At 51.2% G+C, this 14,844-nt stretch overlaps 4 protein-coding genes across 4 annotated transcripts; 1 reads left to right on the top strand and 3 right to left on the bottom strand.

Moving 5' to 3' along the window:
* Positions 1 to 1,948: 1,948 nt before the first annotated feature.
* Positions 1,949 to 2,335, bottom strand: VTN00DRAFT_2345 (uncharacterized protein; the record flags this gene model as incomplete). Its single annotated transcript, XM_069428553.1, has 1 exon — positions 1,949 to 2,335. The coding sequence occupies one exon, from the start codon at positions 2,333 to 2,335 to the stop codon at positions 1,949 to 1,951; it is 387 nt and encodes a 128-aa protein (XP_069293047.1).
* A 3,351-nt stretch (positions 2,336 to 5,686) lies between these two features.
* Positions 5,687 to 6,033, bottom strand: VTN00DRAFT_2344 (uncharacterized protein; the record flags this gene model as incomplete). The annotated part of the gene is made up of 2 exons (XM_069428552.1): positions 5,687 to 5,929; positions 5,980 to 6,033. 2 exons carry the CDS (start codon positions 6,031 to 6,033, stop codon positions 5,687 to 5,689), a joined length of 297 nt encoding a protein of 98 aa, XP_069293046.1.
* Positions 6,034 to 7,065: 1,032 nt separating this feature from the next.
* On the bottom strand, positions 7,066 to 11,664 carry VTN00DRAFT_2343 (uncharacterized protein; the record flags this gene model as incomplete). Its single annotated transcript, XM_069428551.1, has 11 exons — positions 7,066 to 7,758; positions 7,867 to 8,057; positions 8,113 to 8,228; positions 8,323 to 8,852; positions 8,924 to 9,093; positions 9,166 to 9,916; positions 9,997 to 10,143; positions 10,201 to 10,480; positions 10,557 to 11,213; positions 11,268 to 11,461; positions 11,533 to 11,664. The coding sequence occupies 11 exons, from the start codon at positions 11,662 to 11,664 to the stop codon at positions 7,066 to 7,068; spliced, it is 3,861 nt and encodes a 1,286-aa protein (XP_069293045.1).
* Positions 11,665 to 12,043: 379 nt separating this feature from the next.
* On the top strand, positions 12,044 to 14,807 carry VTN00DRAFT_2342 (uncharacterized protein; the record flags this gene model as incomplete). Its single annotated transcript, XM_069428550.1, has 7 exons — positions 12,044 to 12,178; positions 12,247 to 12,270; positions 12,345 to 12,463; positions 12,517 to 13,360; positions 13,426 to 13,866; positions 13,979 to 14,235; positions 14,315 to 14,807. The coding sequence occupies 7 exons, from the start codon at positions 12,044 to 12,046 to the stop codon at positions 14,805 to 14,807; spliced, it is 2,313 nt and encodes a 770-aa protein (XP_069293044.1).
* Positions 14,808 to 14,844: the final 37 nt, after the last annotated feature.

The raw sequence follows: 14,844 nt of genomic DNA, 5'->3' as shown, positions 1-14,844 counted from the left end.
GGGCCAAGTGACCCTGCTGGGGTGTGACTACAACCTTCGCAATCTTCATTTTATTTGGGCTCACGTGCTCATCCCATGCTCACCCCTGCTCGCGAGGCTCAGCTAGCGCTCAGGGAGCAACTTTGGAAGCTCTGAGATTGCTCAGCCTGTACTCAGGTTGGCTCAGTGTGCGAAAAGCGGCGCTGCCTGAGCACTAAAGCGGAAAGGGAAGGCCCCGAACGCTTCGCGGAGAAAGCTCACATATGTACATATACGTGGCATTTTTCTGCGAACACCATCAAGTTTCCTTTTCCAGGTGCAGCTGCTTTAATGAGGATGCTCAGCTGTTTGCTCAGTGAGTGCTCCCTGAGCCTTTGGAAGGATGTAGTAAGCACTCAGTGAGTTTTTGCTCTAAATCATGTGACTGAGTTGCTCCCCCCAGTCTTTATTTTGTGCACATAGTAATACACCAACACCCTCCAGATACTCCTCCTGTCTTATTTATGATGGCATGCAAAAATAAGGAGCATGGAAAATACAGATCCAGATTTTACTGGCATGCAAGGTTCTGGCTTAGGAAATGGGATCCATCCATAGAGCCAGTCTAATGCACCTAATATAAACACTGGCCTCACCCTTTGCAACTCTTAATCTCTTCATTTCCTTTACCTCATTTCAAACAAAACAGTATCTATTCTCTTTAGTACAAGACTATATCTTTGCACTCTGTTCCCTCTTCAATAACAATGGGTGATGTCTCTTTAGTAACCAATGATCTGAAGCTGGCAAAACAACAACAGGATTGCTGCACACAACATGAGTACTAGAATTACAATGCAGAAGTCTATCAGCTCAAGAATTCTGTTAGAGTCAAGAGGTCCACAGGAGAGAAGTGTAACGGCGGACCTAAGACTTCTTAGGCGGAGGCTCGTTGGGTTTATCTTGAGGACAGAAAGCAAGAGAAAGAGATGAATGAATAGGCCGCTACTAGCAATGTTACCTATCAGGATTGCTATTTGAGTTGACCACGGGGTCCTAATCCCCATGGTTAAGGAGCGTTTTATATACATCCTGAGTTCTGCCCGGAAATACGTATCCGGTGTATCATGACTATAGATAGATCAAAGGATCCAGATGGATCAAAGGTCCAGATAGATCATTTTGAACCATTGTCACATGATAGAATCCCCCCCCTTGTCTGTCCTGCTCATGGTCTCCAGGCTGTGCTGTAACAGGATTATTAGGGTATAGGCAGTCCAGCTGCTTCTTTTATCACAAAACTTATTTTCTACATGCAGCTCTTAAAAATGAGCTTGAATCGGCCATTCTAAAAGAACTGATACCACCCTTTCCAGGAGGCATTGAATTCCTCTGCCCGAATGGGCCACTACCGGCAGGTGACCATCACAATGGGGACACCTGGGCATGGGGATATGGTGACTTTAAGAGTGACCAAGTTGCTGGTTTGGATCAAACAGTCAGCTCAGTCATGAGACTGCTTGACCAGCAGGGTCTATTCATTGTGTCGGACTGCGCGAACCTCGTAATCCGAAGGTATAATGATGAAAGCTCTGATTATTCCAATCTACCTAACTATCTGACCACTATTTATGGACTTAGGGGTTAAGACCTTTCTGAATACTTCTTTGTTTAATGATCCCGAGACATTTTCGTGAACTAACAAAGGAAAATAGGTGGCTTCAGGTATAGACAGTATGATCCCTTTATTGCAGGGATTATAACCTTCGAGATGCCTGGATCGGCGTGTGCTGAATAGGCTGATAGGTCTCTTGGTATACCACTAGGGTATAGTGGTAATATTCGGCTGACACATTGGAATTATTGGCTTCTCTACCAGAGCAGCTGTCGCAGCAATTATTGTGTCCCTGTTGGAGAAACACCATCTGTGTGAAATGTTCTCAGTCCTGGTATGTGTGACGGCGCTCAGTCATAGTATTATTAGCTAAAACTATGGTAGCTTGTCATACAGAATCAAAAGCATGAAGAAAAAGAGAGAAATCATGGCATCGTGAGGTGGTTGATATAGCCGAGTAGTGCCGGCAGTATCCCACCGCCTGCCATACCGCCTACTCGTCCGCCACGCCGTCACAGTCAGGCTTGATGCTATGCCATCCCTATATGCCCCAGCACCACCCAGGCTGTTCTTCTGACTTGCTTGGGCTAGGTTCAGATAATTCTCATTTGTAGAAGGCCTTGACGGGCCCTGCTGAGTCCATCGGCTTGGGGTTGGTGTGTCTGGCAGCTCTTGTATTTCAGTTGGCTGACTTGCCACGTAGCCAATTGCCGGGGTTGATGCGTGAGCTGCACCACCACCATGGAGCTCTGGGGCCTCCATGGCGGTTTATAGAAGCCTAGAGGCCTCTCTGGGTTGAATGACGCGTAGAAAAGACGTGTTTTGTATAGGTGCTGATTTTGATGTTCCAGCCCTTGGCCTCCGAAACAAATTAAGCGTGTTAGGATTAAGACAATCGGAGTACGCTTCAACGGTCATCTCTATCGTCTCGTTTCATACCACCGACTCCAATGCCACAAACAAACTTGGATGGACACCACTTCTATTGGCTTCGGAGAATGGCTATGAGGCAGTGGTGAGGCTCCTTATCGAGAAAGGAGCCGAGGTCAATGCTATTGATGAAGATAGATCGACACCACTTCTATTGGCTCCAAAGAATGGCCATGAGGCAGTGGTGAGGCTCCTTATTGAGAAAGGGGCAAAGGCCTATGTTAGTGATGAGATAGGTGGACACCAATAATACTGATCTCGATGAATGTCCGTGACAAGGCGGCGAATCTTCTCGTTGAAACAGAAGCAGATGTCAGTTCCACCGGCGACCATTGATGGACACCATTCATGCACGCTTCAAAGGATGGATACCAGAGGGTGTCAAGTCTTTTCTCTTTTCATTGAGGCAGGAAGTAAGCCTGTATTTGACGTTCTCACGTTACTTGGAACCCCACATTTCTCGTACGACTCAGATTTGGTCTACATGCCCAAGTTGTTAAACCTCTGCAGGGCATTCAGCTCCCACCTCTTTTCGACGCTGTTCAACTGTGGTAATACAAGATGTTCTGTTGTACGAACACCCGCGTCAGTGCTCAATATGTCTGAGTTGTATCCAGCCCCCCAGACGCCCAAGAAAAAGAGATCTGGCCCTCGTTTCAGAAGGGATACAACGTCCTCCACTGGCAGAAGTTTAAGTAACTGACCGGTTTCAGACACCTCGTTGGCCTTTGCGAACCAAAACTTCCCTAGTTCAGGGAGTAAATCGGGGAGTTCATCCACACTTGAGCATATAAGGCGAAGTATCTCTTTGGTATCTATATGGTAAAATGTGCCGTAAGGAATGCTCTCTGTAAACCCAAGGTATACAGTATTGTTTCTGGTACACGCATGACATCATTTGCCGGTGGCACCCAATCATCATGAGGTGGGAAATGTAGGTAGAATATCGCACGGTGGCATGTCGGCCTTTGGTCACAGTCATGACCAGGGCGTAAACGCGACGTTCCATTCCAGTGTCTAAACCATCCAAGAGAAGGTCATTCAATCGCTTGTAGGATCCACGCTTGCCACGACGGAATCTCCCCCTATCTGCCTTCGCCCTTTTCTTTGGATCAAAGTAGCCACGCGTTTGGCGTTTCGACCTCCAAGAGGCAGAGGTCTGTTGGTTGCGGTTGGTGTTCTCCATGATATGCGGCTATATGTTTCGTGCTGTGGACGCGTTCGAAGAAAATTGATCACACCGTTGGAGGCAAGCATTCTTTATAGAGCCACTCTAAAATGAAGGCCACGGTTCCGTCCTCTTTCTTAGCATGCTATTTTTGTCGGCGTAACGACCATCGCTACCTCTGGCGGCACGAACAGGGACCCACTGTCTCCGCGCTTCTCGGGACAAGCGTCAGCATGAAGCGAAACAAATCTGAAAGTATGACACAGAACACCCCTGTGTACCTAGTAGCTACCTAGTCATGTTTTATTGAAAGGCAAATGAGGCCCTGCCTACGCGGGATTGTGGCGGTTTTCCGATGTCAAATGGTTGGTTTCATGTACGTACCTTCACGACCTTCGAGAATATAATCGGTTTCTGCCCCGTTGCCAACCAGAGCTCAGGACCAGGCGGTAACATCATCGACATTAAAGGAGAACATACACAACGTCATGGCCACGACCTTCGGGACTTTTTCCCTTAAACTTGAAAGCTTTGGCTGTCCGTAAGTCACGCTTACTTCGAACCGCCAACAGAATTTAAGCCCTGGAACAGAATGGTTACTACGGTTAAAGCTCCTTGATGCAAGCGGGCCCTTGCATATGCACCTGCAGCTTCCTGCATTAGTCTAAACCACTCAAAAATACTATCGTCGGATCACTACATAGGATTAGGGGTGTGCGAAAGCACAGAATATTGAATGTTCCAAAGTACGGCACGTTAATCAAAACACATGTGATATTCAAGTAGACGTTTTGCTGAATTTTATAAATCTCTCTCCGGGAACCCCAACTCGGTCGCGATGGGGGTGCCTGCCCGAGTTTGTCTAGAGCGTCCGTAACTTCCAGCACCTAGGGGTGCACGTTGGTGAGAAATTCTTGTAGATAATCCAAGGTCCTATCATCTCTTTGTTTGGCCAGAGCTAGAGGGGTGGGCTGGGCTAGTACTGTTACAATGATTCTATCCTGCACGCTAATTAGAATCGGTGGCAACGAAGTCTGCGAGTCCACCAATAATACATACTCTTTTCTGAAGGCACTAATTTGTGTCCGGACGCCTTCCATTTCTTTGTCACGGTTTTGGGATTCGTCATGATCGCTTGAACCGCCCAAGGGCGGGGAAGAGAAATAATTGAACGAGGACCTGGAAGAGTCTGAGAGTAAGAATGTAGGGTTGATGCCTGTGTCATAGGATGTGCCGTAAGGTAGGAGGCATTCAAGCTCCAAAGAAGATTGGTCTCTCCGAAGTGTCCTTCCTTCGCGGTGCGCCTGTACGATGTTTGGAGCTTGGATATCCTGGGGCAGCAAGTCCTTTTAAGTCAGCAGGCGGCTTTTCATATCGCAGAATTTTGCCAGATGATCGTGGCCATTCGTGGGCGGCTCCATCAATGATCCAGACTATTTCTTAAAAAAAATAAAGGAGATACAGAAATATTCTGCCACCGTGTGATACGGACGAGCCGCCCATGCCCGAGAGCGGGGTCAACCAGCGGTAATATAGATATGTGGAAAATGTGGTACCTGATCCTCCAGGCTAATATTATTACAGAGCGTCTGATGTTTCTGCGAAGGAAAAGTCTCATTGTAAAATGCTTCTGAAATCTTTGTCCATACTAACAGTAAAAACTTGCTTCACTTTGGGCCCTTGCAGGACGAGTTTCGTCAACTTGAGGGTCGAGTATGCGACGTAGCTTTAGGATTTCCGAATCCTTTTCTCCTAGCAGGCTTCGATATCTTGCCTCCATTTGATTTTCGAGGTCAAGAATAACATCCGTAATCTGTCTGGACCGGTCTGCCATCTCCAGCTGACTATCTTCTTCGAGGAGCATCGTATCGACCGTAGCATCCACTAAATGGAACTTTCGTTGAGTTCGGTCCAACTCCATAGCCATCTCATTTAATTGTTTCTCTTTAACTTGCAGGGATCTTTGTGCGGCAGTAAGGGCGGTCCTGCAAGCAGCCAGCTCTTGCTAGTGGCGTTCAATTGCAGCAACCGCATTGTGTCGTATGTTCCGCTCTGCCTCGATCTCGCCTAGTCATAGCAAGCGCAACTCGGTCCAATTGCCCCTGTTTAATGTATGAGACATTCAGAGCTTCTAACTCTTCGATTCGATCAGCCCGGTTCTTGATTTCCTCCAAGGAGTGGTTTTGTATCCATTGTCCGCGGGCTACCGTATCGCGAAGGACATGCTGCAAGTACGTGACATGTTGCCGGAGAAAAAGCTTGGAAGTATGCAGTCAGCAAATGCAACCATAGTGGTGATAAGATTTACCTCTGTTGAATATTCCGCGTCGTTAGCTGCCATAAGGGACCAGTCTTCAGCCATTTGAATCCTTTCTCAAACCCGTAAGATAGAAAGTTACAGCGTATCCAGCATCAGGACGTTGGCAAGAAGTGATTTTGGCCATGGATATATAGTTAAGACCACGCCTACTCGACAGGATAGAGTCGCATGCAAGCGCCGCCTGAACCGCTTCTCCAGTCAAAATCGCAGGATTCAGCCACTAGCACTTCTGTCAGGACACCGTTAAATGCTTCGAGAACTCTAACCTCCGCCCGATAGCTCCGCCGGGACAACATTTCGGAGGTTCCGGTTGTCGTTGCAACAGTGCTCAAATGTTAGCCCGTGGCCGTGTCGCCCGGAGCCTCAGAGACAACGAACTACTACGTCTCACATGACCGTCATCATATGCGGAACAGTTCTAGATGCTTAGGTAGTGCAGCGCAACCCTGTCCATGACATACGGTGCGGCTTTTTGAGACCGTAAAGAACGGTTGGAACAGAGAAGCTGAAGCCCTATTTATGTCGTGCGCAGGACCAACTCCTTTCGGTGGTTGCTGGGAATGGTCAGTCGTTACACTAAGTATCCATAGATGATGTCACAGCGTTAATAGCCCTGTGAATATCCGGGCAACACCAGATACTGATCCAGAGCAATTGTGTCAGATCCACTTTCGGAGAGGCTAAATGCACACTTCTCTGGCCACTTATCGCTAGAAAGCTGTGCCAAGTTCGGATACCAATAAGGCTTTGTTCAATAAGTTTTATATGCGAAGGCCTGGATACCCAATGATATGGCGATAAGCTCGTGGGCGGTTACACCAGTTACATGGTCAACCCTTCTGAGATCGCCTATAACCGCTTATCTTCAACCGATTGGAAAGGGACAACAACATCGCATTCTAATAGGGAGAAGACAAGCCTTCGCCATCTCATTGTCTAGCACAAGGATAACGGCTCGATTAAACCGTCTGGTTGATTGTCGGCAGCATACAGAACAGTATTATGGTAGCGAAGGATTGGAGCATCATTACCAGCTCTTATAAAAGTGTCCGAAGCCCCCGAAGGAGGACAAGATCATCCAGCGCCATCCAGCGCCTGAGCCTCACACATCCGAGCATACAACCCCCCCTTCGCAAGCAGCTCGTCATGCGTCCCAACTTCAACAATACTCCCCGCATCAAAGACAAATATGCGGTTCGCATCACGGACCGTTGAGAGACGATGCGCCACAGCAATAGTAATCCTTCCTCCAGATGAGGCCGCCTCCACCAGGGCACCTTGAACAAGCTTCTCCGACTCGGTATCCAGCGCGCTGGTCGCCTCATCGAGCAGGAGCACGCGGGGCTTACGCACTAGCGCCCGGGCGATGGCAATGCGCTGCCGCTGGCCCCCCGACAGGAGCTGGCTACCGCTCGTTGTCCCGCATGGCGTGTCGAGTCCCTCCGGCAGCGAGGACACGAAGTCCCATGCGTTGGCGGCCCGGCATGCCTCCTCTAGTGCCTCGTCTGATGCTGCTTCCGTGGCGGAGAGGTCTGGCATCCCCTGTGAGATGTTCTCGCGGATTGTGCCTGGGAAGAGGGTCGGCTCTTGCTGCACCAGGGCCACATGCCTGCGGTATAGGAGTGGGTTAAGAGAGGACAAAGGCGCAGATGAGTCGATGGTGATGGTGCCGTTAGTTGGGTCGTAGAAGCGTTCGAGGAGAGATATCATGGTGCTTTTTGCGCAGCCTGAAGCGCCAACAAAGCCTACAAAGTCGCCTCGTTGGATCTAGAATGGAGAAGAGTCAGTTAGTGACTACAGTTTGCAACTGGTCTCCTCCAACTCCCAGAGAGCAGGGTCAACGAGCAGTCTTCTTTCGAGCCAGGAGGGACGTACCGACAGAGACACGCCCTTGAGAACTCGGTTTTCTGGCGCCAGGGGGTACGAGAACTGCACGTCTTGCAAATCGTAGGAGCGGCAGCCGTACTCGGGTCCTTTCGTGCGGTTGCTGTCCATCTCACGGATGGTCCCGTCCAGCCCGTCGAGCCAGAAGTAATAGTTGGCGGCTTGGTTCGCCTTGGTGAAGCCTGGAAGCTGTCAGTAACCCAATCACGGCGGCACATCCTCGGATTCCGGACTCACTGCTGGCGAAACTGAAAGCCAACGCGGTGGCCTGACCAGAGAAGTAAACACCCATGAACGACACTATGAACTGATACAAAGTGATTTCCCCGTCGTTGATCAGCTTCGATCCCCACCTGTTTCCCATAATCGATCAGTCAATTAGCCGGGATAGGTCGGGTCGCTTCACATGTCTCCTTCGCAAAACCGGAAAGGCGAAGAAAGACTTACCAGAACCCCAAAGCCAGCACGAAGTACTCCACAGACTGCGTGAGAGAGAACCAGATCATCATATGGAACATCGGCCCGCTCGCCTGGATGATCGCTCGGTCGAGCTCATCGACGTACTTCCTTAGCACAGTGTTTTCGATTGCGAGCGAAGCGACGGTGCGGATCGCCATGACCGTCTCCGACGCCACCGACGCACTCGCCGATAGCCTCTGTCCCATCTCATCGTCCATCTTAGTCTCGAGTCGGACACGTGCGTAACCGCCTAGCATCATGGGCGGCAGGCCGACGAAGACGCCGATCAGCCCCAGTTTCCACGAGACAGCAATGGCGAGGACGCTCGACGCGACGATGTTGATCGCCGACATGAGAATAATGGCTACGGTGAACCCCATCAACTCTAGAATGGCCTGTGGATATGAATCGAGTCGGCTGGTGAGCGCGCCTACCGTGTTCTCAGGCCGGTCGAAGAACCGCAGGTCCTGTCGGAGGAAGGAGTCTAAGATTTCCCGTCGCATCTTTCTGCTGAGAGTCTATACAGTATCACGCTTGCGGTCAGTATCGTGGAGTGAATTGGGGGTGACACAGGCGCGAAAGCCCTCACCTGTGCGATTGTATTGGTTGACCAGCCCATGATGAAGTATATGACAAGAATACCGAGCGACATGACAAAGAACATTAACGCGATGAAGTTGCCGCGAGTGACCATGTTGGGTGAAGTAAAGACGCTCATGACATTGCCGAGTAAGAGGGCCTGCCCAGGGTTGACGGCAGCTGCGAGTGACATCGTAGTGAGTAAGTGTCATGTACCGGCCTGCCATACTCTTCAGGTCTGGAGCTACTCACCTCCTCCGATGCACGTGGCCATTGTGACCGCAAACCAAATCCAGAGCTCGGGCATCCCTCTCAAAAGCTTCCAAATACTATGGATAATGCCCGTCTTCTCGTACAAGCCGTGATCTTCCCGGTCCTGTAGTGCCGCGAGCTGTTGCGCCTCGGCCGTTTGGACCCTGGCAACAGACTGATCGTCTCCCTTTTCTGAAGCCTCATCAGACGTGCTCGTACCCCCAGAACCATGATCCCGCTCGATGTTCGCTGGCGCAAGATCCTGGGCCTTGACGAGAGTGGCGTAGATACCGTTCTTGCGCGCCAGCTCTTCGTGCCTCCCCTGCTCCATGATCTTGCCTTGGGACATGACCACGATGTTGTCTGCCTTGCGGATAGTCGCGAGTTTGTGGGCGATCACGATGGTCGTCCGCTTCTGCATGGCACGGTCGAGTGCCTTCTGGACGATACCCTCGGCGTGTGGGTCGAGCGCGCTGGTCGCCTCGTCGAGGAGGAGGATTTTAGGCTCCGAAATGACGCTGCGGGCGATGGCAATACGCTGCCTCTGTCCACCTGAAAGCAGACCACCTCTCTCACCGACGCGCGTGTGGTATCCTTGCGGCAGATTCTGGATGAAGTCGTGCGCAAAGGCGAGTTTCGCAGCCTCCTGAACGCGCTGCATTTGGTCTGCTTGCGATGCGGTCTCCCATGGGGTGCCGACGAGGCCATTGGCGATATTCTCAAACACACTGGCGTTAAATAGCACCGGTTCCTGGACTCGACAGGTTAGATAAATGTCTTTGTCTTACAAGATTTGTGGTACGCTAAGCGCTTTGGGTATCTGTATCTTGCCTGTTGAACTAGACGGACGTTGGTCCGCAGCCACTTGAGGTTGAGGTGACTGATGTCCTTGCCATCCAAGGAGATGCTGCCTGAACAAGGGGCATACCACCGTTCGAGCAATCCGATAATGGTGCTCTTTCCTGAACCAGATGGTCCCTTTTTCACATGCTTAATTAAAAGTTTCAACTGCAGATACGATTGGCGATTACTCACCACCAACGCGGTGACCTTTCCGGCGGGGATATGCAGGGTAAAGTCTTCCAATACGGCGACATCTGGACGCGTAGGATATCTGAAGCTGACACCATGCAAATCAATGGAGCCGGCAGGGTTTTCCAGTTTGTCACCCGATTCGTCAAACGGGTTGATCTCGGAGTGCCTATCGATGAGAGCGAACAGCTCCGACGCTGCGGTTGCCGCACGGCTGAAGGTGACCATGTGCGGTGCTATTTGCATGACCGTAGTCGCGGCCATAATGATGGAGAAGAGAACACTGTCCTGTCGTTAGTCCCGATATCTCTATAATGACCTGGTTATCAGGTTTCCGGCTCTCGAGAAGCGATACTGACACAAAGACTGTTCCTAGGTCGGCAATCTCACCACGGTCGAGCATGGCGATGCCCTGCCAGAAGGCCAGGCCCATGCCCGCGTGGACAACGAAATACTGCCCTCCAAACACGATACCGTACAACTTATTCTTCCTCATTCCCTGGGTGTACGCCTCCTGGAGGTAAGAGTCAAATTTGGTCATCACTCTCGGTCGAAGGCTGAAGGCCTGAACTGTCCGGACGCCCCCGAGGACACTCTCGGCATAGCTACCGGCTTGGGCGTAGATCTGCAAGATCTTGGTCTCAATCTTGGCATCGATGCCACCGGCCATTCCAAGTACGATAAGCAGAGTCGGCACCATAAAGATGAGGATTAACGTCAGCTTCCATTGTGTGACGAACGCAATCACCAAAGCCGCCACGAAAGTGGAGACGGCTTGGATGACAATACCCAGCTTCTCCGCGATGCCAGATTGGATGAGCTTGCCGTTCGTGGTTGCTTGTTGAGATATGGAGCCGGTGGCGCCCTGGTCGTAGTAGCTAACTTCCTGGCTGAATGCAGCACGTAGATAGCTTCGTCGGACGTTGCGGGTTAGATGGTATGCGACGTAGGTGAAGAGAGAGGCGTAGAGGTAGGTCGCCACGAGACGGATGATACCAATGTAAATGAAGTAGAGACTATGGTTACATGAGTATCGTTGAGAAACAAGAAAGGGGAAACAATGTTCTTACGCAGACGTCCGCACAGCGGACATAAAATTGTCTGGCATCGAGTTCATGTCCGAGAAGCTAAAATCGCTCAACAGTGACAAGAACTGTCCCATGACCAGGTTGACCATCGCAAGAGCTACGCCAGATGCAATAGCCGCTATGAAGGCAATGCATTCGAGGAGGTAGAGTTTAGTATCGCCAAAGGTGAAAACTCTCTGCGAGAGATCGTTCCTGCTCATTCAGCCACTACTCCCGTCGTAAAGATCGGTCCCTCAGCCAGACTTACCAGGAAGCCATTCGTATCTTTCTTCTTCTCGACATACTCGTCCTCGTCTGTCTCACCTTTGATTGGGATGTAAGCATCGTTGGTTATTCCGGCAGCTTTCTCAGTCTCTCGATGGTCCAACGGAGCTGTCATCTTGTTCGCGCCGTGATGGCAATTGGTATATAAGAAAGGAGTGAACGATTGAGCAAAGTCAATCTGATGGAGGAAGGAGAATATATATAGGGAACGAGAGAATAGGGGAACCTGTGCAGGCTACATCTTTGCTGTAGTATGCCGCGGGGTGCGGAGGTTACCATGTCCGTAGCATATAGAGCGAAGGCGGAGGGCGGAGCCTCCGAGTCTCCGAAGCGTCCAGACCCAGCGCCAAGTCCCCTTTTACAGTCCATTCGACGCCATCATCTCTTATTACAACGTTCCATCGAGCGGACCCTAACGTAGGTAAGCCTCGCTCGCTTGTGAGTTCTTCGGAAGTCAAGGAGAACAAATTGACGCCGACCAACGCACGCCGTATATGGACCAGGCGACCGTGCGTCAATGGGAACCGCCACCCGTTCATTCAGTCTCTGGAGGGGAAGCAGCGGATGTCTCGTTCTCGCGCGCGGATGAAGACGAAGAACAGAATCCTTCCACGACCGAGAAATTAGCGGTGAGCTGCCTGATGTACCAACCGGATGTGAATTTCTATCGTGTAGCTGATCCGCTTCTTCAAATTAGTGTCATCGATGCCGCCAGCGCAAGGTGAAGACGAGACATCTATCCATCCTTGGGAAGCCTCCATGAGCACTGGGGTCTAACTTCTGTTTTTCGTCCAGGTGAAATGCGACAGGGAGAACCCGTGTTCTCACTGTGTCAAAGCTAGGGCACAATGTTCATACGCAATTGGCCCCAAGCCAAGAGAAAGACGGCAGAGGGTTATGGTCTCACATACATAGTAAGTCACTACTACAAGATCACGGGCCGAACACCTGGCTGAGATCCTTCCAGTGATTCCAAATTGGATGCAATATCGAGAAAAATTGACGAGCTCGGCCAGAGGATGAGCCAGATGACTCATGGGCCGATCAAGAAGAGGACAGCCTCTAAACCTCTCGACTTTGCACAAGACCCTATCAACATCAACCAAGAGGAGCCCAGATCGTCCTCATCGTTCGGGCCAACACCATATTGTTCCTCATTCGGGACCACGCCAGACCAAGGGTCTCTGTCCGATCATCCTACAGGCGAGGATATCCGTGAAGTGCACGACCACTCCTCCAAAGCGGAGTACGAAGGCGAATCGTCGCTGTTCGCTCACGCTGTCTTCGCAAGTCGCTTTCTGCAGAACGCCATCCACAACACGACCAACGCAGAGGTCGCGCACGAGATGGAAGCCGTGTTGGACGGCCTCCAGGCTGCGGTGCATTCGGGGAAACAACAATCTGACCCGCTCGATAGACTTTATCCTCATGCCAAGGCGATTCCGCCTAGCTCGACAACCCGCAACCTCCCTTTGCCGCCTATTGAGAAGGTATTCATGTGCTTGCGTATGGCCCGGGAATGCCCGCAAGTAGCCACGCTATGGTTGGGGGACTTTATTCAGCCCTCCCAGTTCAATGACTACTTATTCAAAGTCGCATCGCCGGGTCCAGCCACCGAAGCCGACTTGATAATCGTTCATTACGGTCTTCATAGGCTATTCTGCGAATGCTCCAAAGTTGTCGACGGAGAAACGAAGCAAGACTACTACGCGCAGGCTGTCATATGCGAGGCGAATCTTGAGACGGTCCTTGCCAATCTTCGCTTCCATCAGCCAACCAACATGGATTTCGCATACGCGATGGGCATGGCGGTAAGCGGTCTGCGAGAACCAATCAACAAATCCCGCTCTAACTGACTAACTGTCCCTTCTACTAGTCGATGTATTGCCTTGAGAAGAACAAGCCATCTGCCGCTTGGCATTTCATCAACTCAGCCTCGCATATGATCCAAGCTCTGGGCCTGCAACATAACGTGCCGGCCGGCACAGAGAGTCCCGAAGTCAAGGCTCAGAAGAAGTCCTTGTTCTGGACCATTTACATGACTGAGAAGATGCTGTCGCTACGCCTTGGACGTTCATCGACCTTTCGAGATCAGGACATCACCTTGGCCCGTCCTGGGAGGGAGCGTGGTCCCAGCGGTTCGTTCTTGGCCGAACTAGCCCCCAGTTGGATCAACATAGCCAGTATCCAGGGCCGAATCTACGACGACATCTACAGCCCCGGCGCCCTTATGCAACCACCGCATATTCGGACGTCTCGTGCCCGGGCGCTTGCAGCCGAGTTGAAAGCGGCCATGCAACATGCGCAAGATTTCCACGTGAGTTCGTCTCCTAGCTCCCTACCTACCTACCCACGAGCAAGAAGTTGTCTCTTCCCAATCACACCCCTCGAGACAACGCCAGCGGCTGACTGGTCTGGATTGGACGTAGGACCATTATGACGCGAGCAAAGGGCAAGTGCTAGGACGAGATTTCCACGAAATAGCACGACGGTCCGATCGCGTCATCGGCCTGTCCATGCTGACGCTCATCTACCGAAGCATTGCGCCGGAGAAGCCATCTACGTCCGCATTCTGTCAAGAATGCATCGATGCCGCCCGAGAGACGCTCCAGGAACACGACCGATGCGTCGCGGTGATTACCAAGGCGCAAGGGAAGACGGTGTTCCTAGAAGCATACATAAATTGGTTCGTTCCCGACGATCCCCCGTTCCGTTCTGTCCTCTCGGCCAGATCAATAATAATCTGACATGGAGAGAAAATGCAGGACTATGACCCAGTCTCCATTCATCCCCTATATCATCCTATTCTGCCACATCATCGAGACATCCGAGGCCTCCGACCTAGCTCGCATGAAAAGTCTTGTCGAGACGCTCGAGTCTACATCGACAGTCGGCGCACAGAGGACATGCGACAGGCAACGGCGCCTCTTCAAGGCGTTATACGACGTCGCAGCCACGTACGTGGAAGTCAAATCCCGGGCGGATGGTGGGCAAACGGGGATGTCGTGGTCGATGGCTGCTGAGCAGCTCTATGGCGATGAATCCTTCGCCAACACGACCTCGACAGGTCTCGGGCTCGGTACCTTTATGGGAGACCCGGGGACGACGACCAGCACTGCCGGTGTTTCTCCAGGTCCTCCGGCGTTGTCCCACATACCCTTGGGGGACATGGACATGGAGATAGATCTCGCGGGAGCGCAACTATGGGACTGGTTCAACAAAAACCAGTCCCTCATGAAGATTCTGGAAGATACATAGCATAGAACAGGGCAGTGGTTTGAAGGCGTTAATGTAA

This window comes from Thermoascus crustaceus, assembly GCF_041956765.1.
Source record: "Thermoascus crustaceus strain CBS 181.67 unplaced genomic scaffold VTN00scaffold_1, whole genome shotgun sequence".
Classification (NCBI taxonomy): Eukaryota; Fungi; Ascomycota; class Eurotiomycetes; order Eurotiales; family Thermoascaceae; genus Thermoascus; species Thermoascus crustaceus.
This window is presented reverse-complemented; position numbering and strand designations above follow the sequence as displayed.